The sequence below is a fragment of the Ambystoma mexicanum genome, chromosome 1p (assembly GCF_040938575.1).
Source record: "Ambystoma mexicanum isolate Mex_15411 chromosome 1p, UKY_AmexF1_1, whole genome shotgun sequence".
Taxonomy (NCBI): domain Eukaryota; kingdom Metazoa; phylum Chordata; class Amphibia; order Caudata; family Ambystomatidae; genus Ambystoma; species Ambystoma mexicanum.
The window spans coordinates 677,503,892-677,518,743 of record NC_090921.1 but is presented as its reverse complement, the minus strand read 5'-3'; the positions used below and the strand labels follow the sequence as shown (position 1 = coordinate 677,518,743).

Below are 14,852 nucleotides of genomic sequence, written 5' to 3'. Positions count from 1 at the left end.
AACCATTAATGGGAGAGGAGGAAAAAGGAGAGAGAACAGAGACCATATGAGGGGTCCATCGGTCAAGAGAGAGAGCGACAAAGAGGATGTCAGTAGGAGTCTGTCTGGAGGAAGCACAGATGTGGAGACCAGGATGTCACTCTTGAACTTCTTCCTTCCCGACTTAGTAAGAGTGCTAGGATAGGAGCTAGTGTAGCAGATGGAGAAGATTGGATAGATGGAAAGCACCATGGAGGGTGCGTGGAGGAAGTAGGAGGGGGCGAGGGAGCGAAAGAGAGGAGGAATGCACCGGCCAGCATCGCACAGCACAGGATCCGCAAAGGCGGTGGAGGGTCACACAGTAGGAAACACACAAAGGGAGCAGCATAAAACCATCAAACTTTTTACAGGCATAATCACTTTCATATCTGTCACAAATCCAGGGGATTCTTCATACTTTTTTCTGCCATCGCTTCTGCAAGGTCTTCAACATCTATGTCTGCCTCAAAGCAAGGGTGGGGTTTTATGGTGCCAAGGGTCCCCCATGCTGCAACCTACAACACAAGAGGGAAAGAATCAGGGGGATGAGGGATGAATGGTCACCTGCGGCTAAAACAGACACGATATTTCTGTTACCCAAAGCCCACTTCGGACAAAGAGGCACCATAACCAATCCCAAAGTCATAAGCACAACTGTCAAAAGTTTCTGCTAATAGTACCCAATTTCACAGATAAACTTCAATGGGGTGAGTTTTGCAAGCTTTTCGGCTTTGCTGAGAGAGTTGCCAGGGCAAAGATTACTTTGATTTCCAGTGAGAGCAATGGTTCAATAGGCATAGAGAATCACAGACATTGAGTGTATCAAAATATAGATACATAGTAAATCTTAAAAGCAATAAAATGCAGTCAAGTTGCTACCAGGAAGTCAAGTATAGAATTACCTTTTTACGCAGTAACTACCTTTAAAACAGGGTTTTCTCACACATATAATTCACCACAGATACATTCTTACGGTAGAGGGTCCCGGCTTAAGGCTTGCAACTCACAATAGGAGAAGGGTGGGATGGCTCTTGAGAGATCTAGCAGGGCATCAAGCTGAACTTGGATGATCCACCTAAATCATCCCACCCCAGCTGCTGCTTTGCCTAACAGATCTGAGTGACGTGGGTGAGTGTAGGAATCTGCCTTCCTTCCCTAATCTTCCAAGGGGACCAATCAACCGGGTGATTCCTGAGGTGATATGGTAGGGCAAGGGGACATTTAAGCCTGTATAAGGCTCTGGCAACAGGGAGCAATATGGGGAGGGTTCATATGAAAACAGAGAGGTCATCATGTCACTGAGCCCGAGTGCAAACGCACAAGCAAGTATAATGTAAAAAGAGAGAAAGATAAGTGATTATGAGGCCATCTGGAACGGAACACCTATTCGGTGTGCCACTCGGTCAGTGTAAAAATGGATCGAAATGTTCTGGGCACAGACAGGCCATAAAAAAGTCTAGAGGTCACTGCCATCTCATGTGTGCCCCCCAACCGTTAGCTGTACACATTTACACACACACATACTCACTCACCTTCTGACACACTCAGTCACTCACTCAGCCACCCACTCACTTGCTCACTCACTCATACACCTACAATGGATAGTATAATATAGTGTAAATTGAGTAAATGAATCAAGCCAGCTGAAAGATGCAATTAATAATATGATTCAATTTGAATACATGAACTAAGAAAATATCATTCTGCTTCCCATTGGAAAACATTTTTTTGAAACAAAAACATTTAGAAAAGTTAACCTTCTGAATTTGATAATAATATTGTATGAAAGTGGAAATTGATATTCATTTTGTTTTGAAGCAGCACACTTGGTAGATCTCTAAAAAAGGTTTTATTTATTGATAAGATTCCTCATTAACAGGTATGATGTTTTTAGAGAATGAGTAGCAGCTCTTCACATATAACAGTGACATAACATAACCTAACGTGTATTTGTAGAGCACATGGTCACCTTCAGAGTGGCATCTTGGCGCTATTGACAGATAACAGATGCTTATTGTTACCCAACTTAATGGTACTCATTTTATCGACCTCGGGAGGATGAAGGGCTGAGTGGACATGCCAGGATTCGAACCTGTGATCATGAGACAAACACAGGCCCCTGTAGTGAATGCATTGGTCCACTGATCCACAGACCCACTAAGCAATATTATTTTATTTATTTATTTAACATTTGTATGGCGCATGTACAGCAGAAAGTGTTTCCAGGCGCCACAGGACAGAAGAGGGAGGGGGGACATGGGAGAAAGACAACAATAACGGTCCTACTAGGCCTTGTGACATTCGGAGCATGGAAGTGTAGTATCAAGAAGTGCCGGAGGGACCGGGCGAGCCAAGGGAAGGGATGGGATAGAGGCTGGGAGGAGGGAAAACGTTCTTGGGGGAGGGCGTGCAGGGCTGGAGGGGTACTGGGCAAGTGCTAAAGTGTGCCCAGGTGGGCTAGTGCCAGGGGAACCAAGGGGTAGGGTGGGAGTGCGAGGGGCGGGGGTAGGGCAAGCCAGGGAGGAAGTCACGGCAGGGAGCCCAAGGGCAAGTGCTGGTAGGAAGGGGGGAGAAAGGGAGACTGGATGAAGGATGGCCTGACCCCAGGAAGACTCATAAGGGACACAGACATCCAGTCATAGCGGCAGGAGGAGACTAGCAGGGGAGGGGGATAGAGAACGAGGAGGAGAAAAAGAAGGTCTTGAGGAGCTTCTGGAATTTGAGGAGATCCGGGTCAAGACGGAGGCGAGCAGGGAGGCCGCTCCAGAGGGAGGCTCCTGCCGCAGAGAGAGATCTACCCCCACTCTGGGTATTAAGCACGTTATAAATAACCTATCATATCATATCATATCATATCACTCTCTGCTTCGAGAAATGTCTGATCTGCAGAGACTTGGAGCTAGAGGACGGAAGGACTCTAGTAGGGAGGTATTTAGGGAGAGTGAGTTGGATGTACCGAGGTCCCAGGCCCTGTAAAGCCTTGTGGGTGATGCAGAGCATTTGGGTTTGATTCTTGCAACCACAGGGAGCCCGTGGAGAGAATTTAGGGCTGGAGAGATGCAGTCTCTTGGTTTGAAACCAGGGATAAGTCTCTCAGTCCTATTCTGGATTAGTTGAAGAGGGCGGAGTGAGGAAAGAGGCAGATTGAGGAAGAGGCTGTTGCAATAATCAAGCCTTCAGAGAATCAGAGCTCTAGAGATATTGAGTTTCTGGGGGAAGGTGAGGAAAGGGAGAATGCCTCTGAGAAGGTGAAGCTGATAGTGGGCCTTCTTGGCAAGGTCAGCAATATGAGGTGAGAAGGAGAGAGGGGAGTTGAAGATGACACCCATGTTTTTAGCCTCACACGAGGGTGAGGAGAGGGGGACCAGACTGTAGGCGGGAATTCAGGAGTAGGGGTCCCAATGAGAAGGATCTCAGTCTTACTGTCATTAAGGCAGAGATCATTAGCAGCACATCATGCCTGAATAGCAGTCAGACAGTCGGGGAATGAGAGAGGGGGAAGAGGAAGGAAGCTTGAAGGAGAGCTGTATGACATCAACATAACATAGCACTGGAAATGAGGAGAAAAGGTGAAGATCAAGGCGGGGGGCAAGGTATATGTTGATAAGCAATGGCGAGAGGATAGAGCCCTGAGGGGCGCCGGCGGTTGAGAGTGAGGTAGAGGAGAGAAAGGGACCCAGTTGAACTTTTGAGGGCTGATTCGAGAGGAAGGAGCTTAACCAATCCAGTGCCCGATGCGTGATGCCCAGGATATGACAGAGCCCATTTATAAATTTATGAGGATGGAATGATTGACAGTGTCAAAGGCAGAGGGCAGATCGAGGAGAATACGAGGGAGAGTTTGAGTCACGATTTGAGAGCAAGTCATCACGGGTGTTCAGGAGAGCAGTTTCCATGCCTCTGGCTGCTCTGAAGCCAGACTGGTGGTCATGAAAGCAGGCAAAAGATTCAGTGTGAGAAATTATTTGGGAGATGACCAACTTCTCCATGAGTTTGCTCGGGAAGGGTGTAGTGGAGATAGGGCGATAATTAGACGGGTAGCAAGGGTCTGAAGACGGCTTTTTAAGGAGTAGATGCACAAGGGAGTGCTTGAGAGGTGAAGGGAAGGAGCCAGTGGCAAAGGAGTGGTTACAGAACTCAGCCAAGGAGGGAGCAAGAGAGGCAATGTTGCCCTTGATCATTCTGGAGGAGCAGGGAAGCACCTGTTTGGAGGAGACTTTCATAGAGAAGACTATCTTGTTGATCTCATCCGGTGCAGTGGGTGAGGAGGAGAATAGGGGGAAAGGAGATGGGGGCCGTGGAGGCCTGCATGCAGGCCAGGCGGGGGAGGGAGTGGTGAGGAGGAGAGAGGACAGGATATTCTGAGTCTTGGTTGTGAAATGAGTGGCCAGTATCGTGTAGAGGGCCTGAGAAGGAAGAGGAGAAATGGAGACTGCAGTAGGATTGGCAGGTCCCTTGCACTATTTTGGATATACAACGGATAGTAAGTCTGCCCAAACCTTCAGAGGGAAACTACATGGGAATATGGGTTTATGGAGACCCATGAGACACTACATTACTCCTTTGTCTAGAGGTCCTCCTCACAGTGCTGACCACTGAGGTTCTCTGACCTGGACCATAGCCTTCTGGCTAGCCCAACCTCCTTACCTGTGGCTTGCTCACCCTTCTGTTTTTTTCTGTTTACTCAGGACAAGAGGCATGGTCAGAGTGGATGTCCAATCAGGTCAATGATTTGTCTGCCCCTGGTAGCTGCCACAAGGTGCCACTGAATATGAGCACTGTATTTTCTCCAAAGTCCTGTGCAGGACCTAGAGCAGCAGCCGGACTCTTGAGCTTGCTCTAAATCCGGCAAGGTCCAGAAGCCAGAAAAGCACACAGTGCACCCGAGGTGTTCGAGGTAATGTCACCATATGGGATGGGCAGTCCCAGATGCATGAAAGAAGGATACAAAGTGTATCAATTGAGGTAATTTTGTGTCTGCTGCAGATTGAGCAATTCGGTGTATGGAGAGCTGGAACTATGGACTGCTTGAAATGTATACAATTGTTAGATAAGGGGAGAAGAGCAAAGGCCAGGTGTCACTCACTCTGCTCTTCCCCCTCTCGTAAGCAACACAGGCATCACAGCCAGGCCTGGCATCCCTCCTCTACAAGGAGGAGAGAAAGACATGCATCTTCCAATCCTCACTGACTAAATCAAGGAATGAACTTGATGAGCTCATGTGGTTGGCAAGATCAGTGCCCCTGGCAGAAGACAGAAACTTGAGTCTATAAAAAGCTTCTGAGGAGGATCATAAAGAGGACGAGGGGCTCCCAAAGGGTCAATATATCTCCAAGGGGAAGAGGCTGGAGATCTTTGCACATGTGTGGGAGAACCTGCAATTTCCTTCTCCAGCTCAGCATGAGGAACATCACTGCCTCAGTAGGTATAATGCCCCTGAGACAGAAGAGGTGTCAGTCCTTAAGACAATCAAAACACCCCTGTAAAGGGTCTGGTAGGAGCTGGTGTGGGTGCTCCTACATACGTTTCTGCTAAGAGGTGGTGGGTGCAAGTAGCAGAGGTCAGGAGACAGTCCAAGTTAATTCCCTTATGCCCACTCTTGAGGCTAAACCCTTGATAGGCACAGAGGATATTCCCCCCAAGGACCAATAAGAGGAAGTCCTCACTAAACTGGGCCTTCTTGGTGGTGAACCTGTCCCTCGGTTTCAATAATTATGTGGTCCACCTCGCCAAATCTATGTAAACGATTTCCAGCTTCTCTACTCCAAGATGGGCGAGGGGGAGAACTGTGCTGAGGCACTCTTTCATCTGGAGCAGCAACCTCAGATGGTCCCGCATATGTCCCTGGACCGCATAACAGGGGCTGTGCTGTGGTGCCAGCAAGGGGACACACTCACAAATTATGAAAGGAAAGTGTATGTCTCACAGAACAATATAGTGCACCATTTCCCCTTCCAGAGCCAGAGGTTCTTAAGACTAACCCTTGATTGCACACTCAAAAAGGTTCAGTGAGGAACACAGCATGAGGCATCACTCCAGAGAAGTCTTTCCCACCCACAAAGACGGACCAGCCAGCCAGGTCACTGGTCCTGGGGAATACTAGGACTCCAGGTGAAGGGTACATTGATATGAATCCAAACCCCAACCTTTACAACAACCTCAGAGGCCACAAGCCATGTCCCCAGGGGCACTAGAAGCTGGGGTAGTCCTGACTATTCCTCGGTTCAGAGTCCAGTGGTGGTAGGATGCGAAGGTTTGCAAAGACCTGGAAGCCACTAATTACAGACAGAACCCCGATTTAGAAGTATTGATTCGTTCAGGCACTGAGAAGTCAATACTGATCAGTGAGGTAAGTATGCTTCTGGAGAAGCAAGCCTACAGCCCAGTACCATCGCAGAAGAAGGGGCAGGGCTTTGGTTAATGTGTCTTTCGGGTGAAGAAACCCTCTGATAAATTCAGACTAGTCCTAGATCTGAAAAGGTGAAACCAGTGGGTGGACACAAACTATTTCAGATTGGACGCTCTACAATCTGTGATCCCCATGGAGTGGTGATGGCCTCCGTCGATATCCAGGATGCTTTATACTATGTTCCAGTTATACACAGCCATTGGAAATGTCTCTGATTCATCTAATTGCTGCAAGAGTGCATTATGGGTATATGGCCCTTCCATTCCAGCACAAGATCGTGTTGAAAGTGTTCCCCAGGGTATAGGCTCCAAAGGTCTGTCTTCTGCATGAGAAAAGGTTCATGCGGTCACCATGTTTGGATGACTGGTTCCTACACGTAACACTGGAGGAAACTCTGAAGGACAAGCTGAAGACCAGCATCGGCCTGCTCACTTCCTTGGACCTCCTCAGATCAACTTCCAGAAATCACTACTGGAGCCAATCCCAATCCATGTGCTTCATCAGAGCCTTATTCTGAACAGAGCTGCAGAAGGGGTTTCTGCCACTTCCCAGAGTAGAGGCGCTGCAACAAAAGCTTGCAGGTCTTCTGGAAAGAAAGAGTCCTCGCCAAGGGAATGGCTAATGCTCCAGGGTCACGTGGCAGCCAAAATATTCCTGGTGCCATGGGAATGTTTCTACCTGCACCGTCTAGTTCTGAATTTATTGGTGTGTTGGGAACCATGAGGGAAAGCCTATGAGCTCTCTATCCGCATCACAAATCAGATCTATGAGCGGCGGCTCGGATTCGGAACCAGAAAACCCCTGCTACCTCCACTCGTCATCACCATCAGTGGAAGGGGATAGGAAGCAACCCTAGAACATCGGATGTCTCAGGGCCAGTGGGACAGTAAACAAAGGGTTGGTCCTCCACCTAGTGAAAGTTAAGAGCTGTCCTGGAAGTTCTGAGAGTTTTTTTCATCTGATACAGGGGAAGACGGTCCTCACAGGAACAGACAATACTACCATGAAGGTGTATATACACACCATCAAGGGCGCGCAAAGTCAGACTAACTGATGTTTCTATAATTTCAGACCCTGAAATAGGCCTAAAACCACTTACAATCTCTGCGGGCATGCCACATTCAGGGGATGCATAACATCTAGTCAGACCAGCTAAGCAGGATGTTTCCCTCCTCCTGGAGTACTGCATATCAATGGAAGTGTTCCTTTTGATTTCCAGGGAGTTTGGGATTTCCACTTTGAGCCTACTTGCATCGGGGTCAACTTCCCAGTTAGCTTTGCTTCTATTCACTGACAGTGACATGGGGGATAAATGCTCTTTACCGCACTTGGTCTCTGGGCCTCCTGCATACCTTGCCCACATTCCTACTGATTTAGAGGGTCCATCTGTGTATGAGGGGTGTTAGGGCTGAATTTAATTTTTGGGGTTCTCTTGACTCACTTTGTGGTCCCTAAACATTCTGCTTTTTTTTGCTGGCATTCCTGGTCTCTTGACTTATTTTTGTGAGCAGAGGGACATTTACTGTAGTACTTATATTACTGCAATCCTTTTTATGATGTGCTGCCCTAGTGGCCTTCTGGTTCCAGGGAAGCAGTGATCCCCCAACCCCCTCTTTTGGTCTCAGGGTCACTCCATCTGGCAGGATCTGTGGTGTAGGCTTCTAGCAGCTGTTTTAGTTTTGACTATACCTTGCATGTCGCCCTCTTTACTGCATTGGTATCTCAATACCCATATGTAAAAACTATTGGGGTACTAATACATTTTTCTAAGTCCTACAACAAGGCATTTTACTTTTGGCCATTCCTTTATATCCGGGCACCATAAAAGAGGCCAAGGCCTTTGTGCTGATGTGGGCTCCTCCTACGTCCAGCCCAGCACCATTGATTAGTGGTTTCAGTTGGCTTACAGTTGGTTTACAGCTCTCAGACATCCCCAATTGACATTCTGTGACAGTGGGCCACTGTGTTTTGCGACCTTTAGGGCCAGCCTGATTGAATGGCTCCCAAAATATGTGTGTGCTGCCCTGTGATGTGATTGGTGAGATGGCTTAGCTAGGCCGTGTGGAAGAGGATATCAGTGAGTGAGGAGTATCTCTTACCTGAACTCCTGAAGACTGCTAGTGTAGGTGGTCTATTCTCCTGAGGATCCTTGGCTAACCATACAGAGTCGGATTCTGATTCTGAAACCCCCTGCACCTCTCTGCTATGGAAATCCCTTGGCTGGTCGATTCCTTTGCTTCTCGGCCATCCTCCTAGGGAGCTGGACTGGCTGCTCACTGGTGTGCCATTTCCCTGGCTGCTGCAGTTTTGGTGTCCCGTTAAATCCTCCTGTTCCAAGCACTTTGAGGTGAGGGAGTTTTCCTGGTTTTAATGAGTACTTGGTCGCTGATACTCCATCCAAGCCCTGTTTTTGGTCATCCTGTGTCGCTTCCTGCCATTGCCCCCTTTGCCAGACCATCCTTGTGCTGTCTTTCTGTCCCCTCCTTCACCCCTAAGCTGAACTGGACCCTAGGCCAAATTCCTCTGTTCTCCATTTGTCGTTCTTGTCACTGCTGTTGCTTCTGTCTTGTGGCTGCCCCTTTCTGGGATTTGGGTTCTCCTTTTAGTCGCATCGTTCTTGGCTGGCTGAGGATTCAAGTCCCTTTCTCCCAGAGAGCTCAGATGCCACTCACCAGACCTAAAAAGGAATCCTATACTTAACTGGTTCTTCAACAACATATGCTGCCACATGCACTGTGAGTACTTGTACCTGGGTCCAAGGGTCCTGGAGTACTCTTTGGTTTGTTCTTCAGAGGTCCTCCAGGTCCAAGAGTAGTGGAGTTGTGTGGTACCCACCACCCCGTACTGTGGTTTGCCACTGACTCAGACTGGCCTCTTGTCTTCTCTACATCTAGCTCTTCCCGGGCTGCTTATTCTCGTAACCTATACTTTAATTCTTCTTTGTGGACCCTTCTGGTGTCCTTTTGACTGTTTGCTCCATCTGCTACACCTGTTGGGTAAAAAGGTAATGTATCTTACTTTTCCACATAACCATGGCAACTGCAAGCCTATGGGATTTAGACTAGTGATTTCCACTGGAAGAAGCTTTAAGAACACCACAAATTCTTGTAGCGACTAGTGGAATTACTTACCTGAAATGTGGCATTTTTCCAGTCACTCACATCCCCTAAAGTCTCAAGGACTCTGGAGTTTTTAGAGCAAAGACTGGAATTTTAAATGTACCATTGATTTGTAATACATTGTATTATATTAAATCATGGGCTTACTCTGTTCCCTACGAACTGCTGCTGTTCCAGTGGCCACTTGTGGATACTTTGTATCTTCCTAATTTTAGGGATGAGCGGGGACCTCTCCAGGCCCAGTACTGTAATTCTAATGCCTGTTAGCCTCTGGGCTAGTTTTTAAATTGCACTTATTCCTCTGTTCCCTCCTTTTGAAGGTTTTAAATGGGCCTAGAACTAACTGTGCAGTTAGACTGCTATATCCTATATCCTGGAGTGTTGTGGAATCAATGCCTTACGCAGTATTTTGAGAAATGCCTATTTAACCTTATTAAGGTGACCTGCACATTTCCAGGGGGATTTGCTGGACCACAAATGAGGCCCTGTCCAGCCCCCTTGCATACATTATTGTTGGAAGCATGCATGATGATCCCTGCACCCATAGACTTCTTACTGTTGATATTTTATGTGTTTTTCTCCAGGTATAGAGATCATAGCATTGCATTCGTAACCTGACCAAATGGTAATTAGTTCGACATCATGAATGCTTGACATGTGATCTACTCTGCCTCAGCCCTACTGGCAATGCATTTCTGTGGCCATGAGCTTGCAGTTATGGGGCTCCCTCTATAACCTCAGTAGTCGTTGTGGAAGGAAACTCAGCAGGATGAAACTTCATGCACTAATGCATGAGGGACTTCCCCAGCCCTGTAGGCTTTTCAGAGGCCCATGTCTGTAATACATTTCCTGTATTGTAATATTATAAACATCAATCATACACAATGGGCCTCATTACGACCCTGGCGGCTGCGGTATGCACGGTGCCGGTAAGGTACCGGCACCGTTCATACAGGGCTGCCACATTACGAGTTTGCTCGCGGGTGGCGGTATGCACGTCTGGTCTGGCCAGACGTGCATACCGGCACCCGCAAACAGACCCGTATGCTAACAACGGACCCGTCATTAACAGGTCCGTTGTTAGCATCCTCCCCATTCCCATTTAGCTCTATTGGGGCTCAATGGGAATGGGGACGTACCGGGTCCCGAAAATGGGAATTACCAGGCCCACAAAAGTCAGAATTGCCTGGTAATTCCCTTTTTTCAGGACAGCCTCATTATGACCCAGGCGCTAAGTGTTTAACGGCGCCATAAAAGGCTGCGGCACCGTTAAACAACTAGCGCCTAATTACGCGGTCCCTTTGCGGGACCCGACCTTAACGGCTGGTTTTACCAGCCGTTAAAGTAGGGACCTGCAAAGGGACCTTGGTGCTAATTACGGTACCGCAATTTGCGGTACCGTAATTAGCGCCTTCCCCATTCCCATTGAGCCCTATGGGGCAAAAATGGGAATGGGGAAGGGCCATGGCGGCAACGGGAATTACCACCCCACCAACCTCGGAATGGGGTGGTAATTCCCCATTCCGCCATGGCGGACTCCGGCATGGACCATGGTGCTAACAGCACCATGGTTTAGCGCCGGAGTCCTAATGAGGCCCAAGGACCCGAGTTTGGAGGTAGCCATGCCGGTAATGACGGCATGGCTACCTCCAAACTCGTAATGAGGCCCAGGGTGTTTACCTCTGAATGATGGTCCAGTCCTGTATGTCCAGTGCTTACCCGAAGCTCAACCTCTCCAAGTCTTAGTTCCTACACCTGACCTACAACACCAAACACCCTGCCAATGAGGCCTGGCTCTCTGCTATGCAGCTCAAGGGCTTCACTTCCGGGCTGGTCCCTTGAGTTCGACATCGACAGACACCTCTGCATATTTGACCACATCACCCCAGCCACCATCGAACTGCACTAGATCCCCCTGCAAACCTCTATCAAACTCAAATCCTGCTATATCTACAATGCTGTTACCATGCTACCTCACTGGGTAACTTAGCATCTTTAGAGGACTGCGATTCACCATTAGTAAGGATATGTTCAGACTTGAACTCCTCTTTTGCGGGAAGGAATGACCCAGAAGACAGGCCTCCTGTGTCTATGCCCCAAAACTCTGGCATCTCCTCCCCATCAACATCCGACTCACTCCCTTGCTTCTATAGCTCAATACCCTCCTCTTCAAGGAATGGCTCCTCCCTAACACCTAGGTTCACACACCCTCCACTCCCCACCCTACCAGATAAAGGGTGTTCTAATCCCCACTGTTTCCACCCCTCGTTACTTGTAAATCCCTTTCTGTCAATATGCCCACCTTCACACTCCCCTGTTGTTAGCTTCCCGCTCCCTTGTTTCTCTGCTCCCCTCACTGTGTTCTTCCACCTATGATTGTAAAGCACTCTGTTGCTTCTTGAAGCTAGGTCTGCGCTCAATAAATACCTTAATAATAACAATAATAATACTGAAACGCAGATCCAGGCATGCCTGTCCTTTGGCTTACTCTGTAGATCTCCAATGCCCTATTATAGTTCCCCCCAATTCGACTTTACTAATTTGACCAACTTCAGAGTGATGAATGGCTGAGTTCTTCTTACTCAGATTCAATCCTTTGACCTGCGGGTGCAGATTTCTGCATTATGCTATGGTATGGTATTGTTATTTATAAAGTGCCTATACACAGGCAAGTGTTTCAAAGTGCTTAAGGAGGGTGGGAACATGGGTAAAAAACAACAGTCGCTAAGAGCCCTTGAAATTCCGAGACGATAATAGTCTGCACAGGCAGAGTAAGTGCGTATAATATATCTAAACAGTTCAGACACAGCAAATAGGCCTGAGAGTGCTTCTGCAGTTTTACCAGTGCAGTTAAGGGGTGAAGACAGGGAGAACAGATAGACGATCTTCAGGTATAGTGCATTCAGATTGTGCAAGTGCACAGACGGTCAGAAGATGGGAGGATGTACAAGTGCATCCGGTCGGTGGAGACTGGGATAAGTGCAGAGAGAGCCACTCTCTTGGGTTAACTCTCAAGTGCAGTGAGGGTGGGTGGGGTGTAGGGCCCTGAGGCAAGTGCAGAGAGGACTGGCAGGGGAGCCCAGGACCTGTGAGACGCTGAGGTACACCAGGCAGCCAGTCAGCAAGTGGTGAGGGAGAGGAGGGGAGAGTGAAAGAGCAGAGAGTTAGATTAGCAAGGTAGAGGGAGAAAGAAGGAAGAGGAGAAGAGAAAGGTCTTGAGGAGTTTACGGAACTTAAGAAGATCAGGCTCAAGGCGGAGGGCGGCAGTGAGGCTATTCCCGAGGGAAGCACCTGCTGAGAATAGGGTTGTCCCTCCAAATCTGCTTGGAGAACCGGCTCACTCGCAGAAGGTTGGAGCTAGATGAGCGGAGGGCTCGTGAGAGACAGTGTTTAGGAAGGCAATGTTGCAAGTAGGTAGGTCCCAGGCCCCAGAAAGCCCTATGGACAATGCAGAGGGTCTTGAACTTTATCCTTGCAGCCACTGGGAGCCAGTGGAGGCATTTCAGCGCTGGAGAGATGCGGTCCCTGGGCTTGAGGCCAAGGAGAAGTCTTGTGGTTCTGTTCTGGATGAGTTGCAGAGGGCGCAGGGCAGAGGAAGGAAGGTTGAGGAAGAGGCTGTTGCAGTAGTCCAGCCTATAGAGACCCAGGGCTATGGAGACAGTGAGCCACTGGGGGAAGGTGAGAAAAGGTAGAGTACCTCTGAGGAGGTGTAGTTGATAGACTTTTTAGAGATGTCCGAAATGTGAGAGGAGAAGGAGAGAGTGGAGTCGAAGATGACCCAAGGTTTTTAGCCTCGCAGGTAGGAGCGGGTGCAGAACCAAGGGATTCCGGCCAGAGTGAAAGTGGGAAAGCAGTAGCAGGGGTCCCAATGCGAACGATCTCAGGTATACTGGTGTTGAGGCAGAGGTCGTTAGCAGCACACCATGACTGAATAGCGGACAGACAGTCGCGTATGAGCGAGGAGGAGGAGGTGGCTGAGGGTAGCCTGAAAGAAAGTTGCGTGTCATCCGCGTAACTCTGGAAGTTAGAGGTGAAAGTGGCAATCGCACGTGCCAGTAGGGGTATTCATCTACCTAGATGTTTTACTGGAGAGTCTAATCTGCTGCCCTACTTGGATGGCATTCACAGATGCTCAGGACTACATTTCCTCTTGCGTAAAAACCACCACACAGCCTCGCCCGACCCCTCCCTTTCCCCTAACCTTTCTCTCCCTCCCTGAAGCTTTTAAACTTATTTTGTATACGTTCCCCGAATCATCCGGAACCAGCCCATACTTCTTTGAAGATGTGTGGCTCTTAAAGGAGATTGGGGCTGAAAGAGAAATCTGACCTGATTCTGCAAACCTACCCAAATCTCAGGAGGAATTTGCAAAGCCTGCATATCACATTTGAGAAAGCTTGCCCAGGCCCTACACACCAGGCCTCCCAAAATGGATGGAAGGACTAAGTACAGGTGGCCACATACAAGCGACTCTGTCTTCCCCAGCCCAACCGTCCCTAGCTAGGCTCAGGGTTATGCCCATATAGCTCAAGGACCCCCTGTAAAGCATCCATTACACATATTAAGCCATACGGGTCCGCCCCTTCGGGTAGTGCCGTCAGTCAGAGGGAGTTCACTCACTTTATCTGCCACGGAGAGATGACTGAGTATTTCCTGCACAAGGGACATTCTGGTGGTCGTTTAGGCCTGAAAAAGAAGAAACATACGTCAAATAACAGAAGCAAGGGTGGTCAAAGCAACAGAGACGGATTGGGAACAGAGCAGTTCTGAGTGTTAGAGAGGGGGCGTCGCCCGCTTAACCACATCAGGGGTTGGTGACCCCGCAGGTGGATGGACCATCAAAACAAAGATTGTATTTCTGGGCCCTCGAAACCCTCCTACACGAATGAAAACAAATGAAGGCTTGGAGGTTCCGCGGCTGCACATGTACCCTTCTGCCAGGCTCAGGAGAAGTTTGACCAGCTTGAAGTAAAAGAAATTCACCCCATCGCCTGCCTCTACCCGCCGAGCCGAGTACCTTCCACGGATGACTGCCCCCCTTCACCGGGCACTCCCCGGGCACACAGCCACTACCTCACTGCGGTTTACGCATCACTGCCGCCCATCCTGGACGCTGAGCAGGATCAACACTGACAATGAATGCAGGGATTGGTGCCAGGCCGTGCCTGCCCGTCCCACGGCAATGGCGGGTCAGGGGCTGGATGCTTCAGCCCTCGTGGGCACGGTCTATGATGTGCAGGTGTCAGGCATTTGGTGACAGGGCCCAAAACCTTGCCCTCCACCCCACCTTCACGCTGAAAGCACTG

At 48.9% G+C, this 14,852-nt stretch overlaps 1 protein-coding gene across 6 annotated transcripts in view; it reads right to left on the bottom strand.

The window, feature by feature from the left end:
• ANXA9 (annexin A9) overlaps positions 1-14,852 on the bottom strand; it is a 197,406-nt gene that overhangs the window by 125,521 nt on the left and 57,033 nt on the right. For 5 of the 6 annotated variants that reach the window (XM_069649758.1, XM_069649757.1, XM_069649759.1 and 2 more), the window contains exons 2-3: positions 14,167-14,232; positions 437-533 (exon numbers count right to left, since the gene is read on the bottom strand). In XM_069649758.1, the coding sequence (XP_069505859.1) occupies positions 437-533; positions 14,167-14,214 (145 nt within the window). In that variant the 5' untranslated portion in view covers positions 14,215-14,232. Of the gene's footprint in view, positions 1-436; positions 534-14,166; positions 14,233-14,619; positions 14,784-14,852 lie in introns of those variants that run through there. The other variant, XM_069649761.1, reaches the window with a different exon arrangement.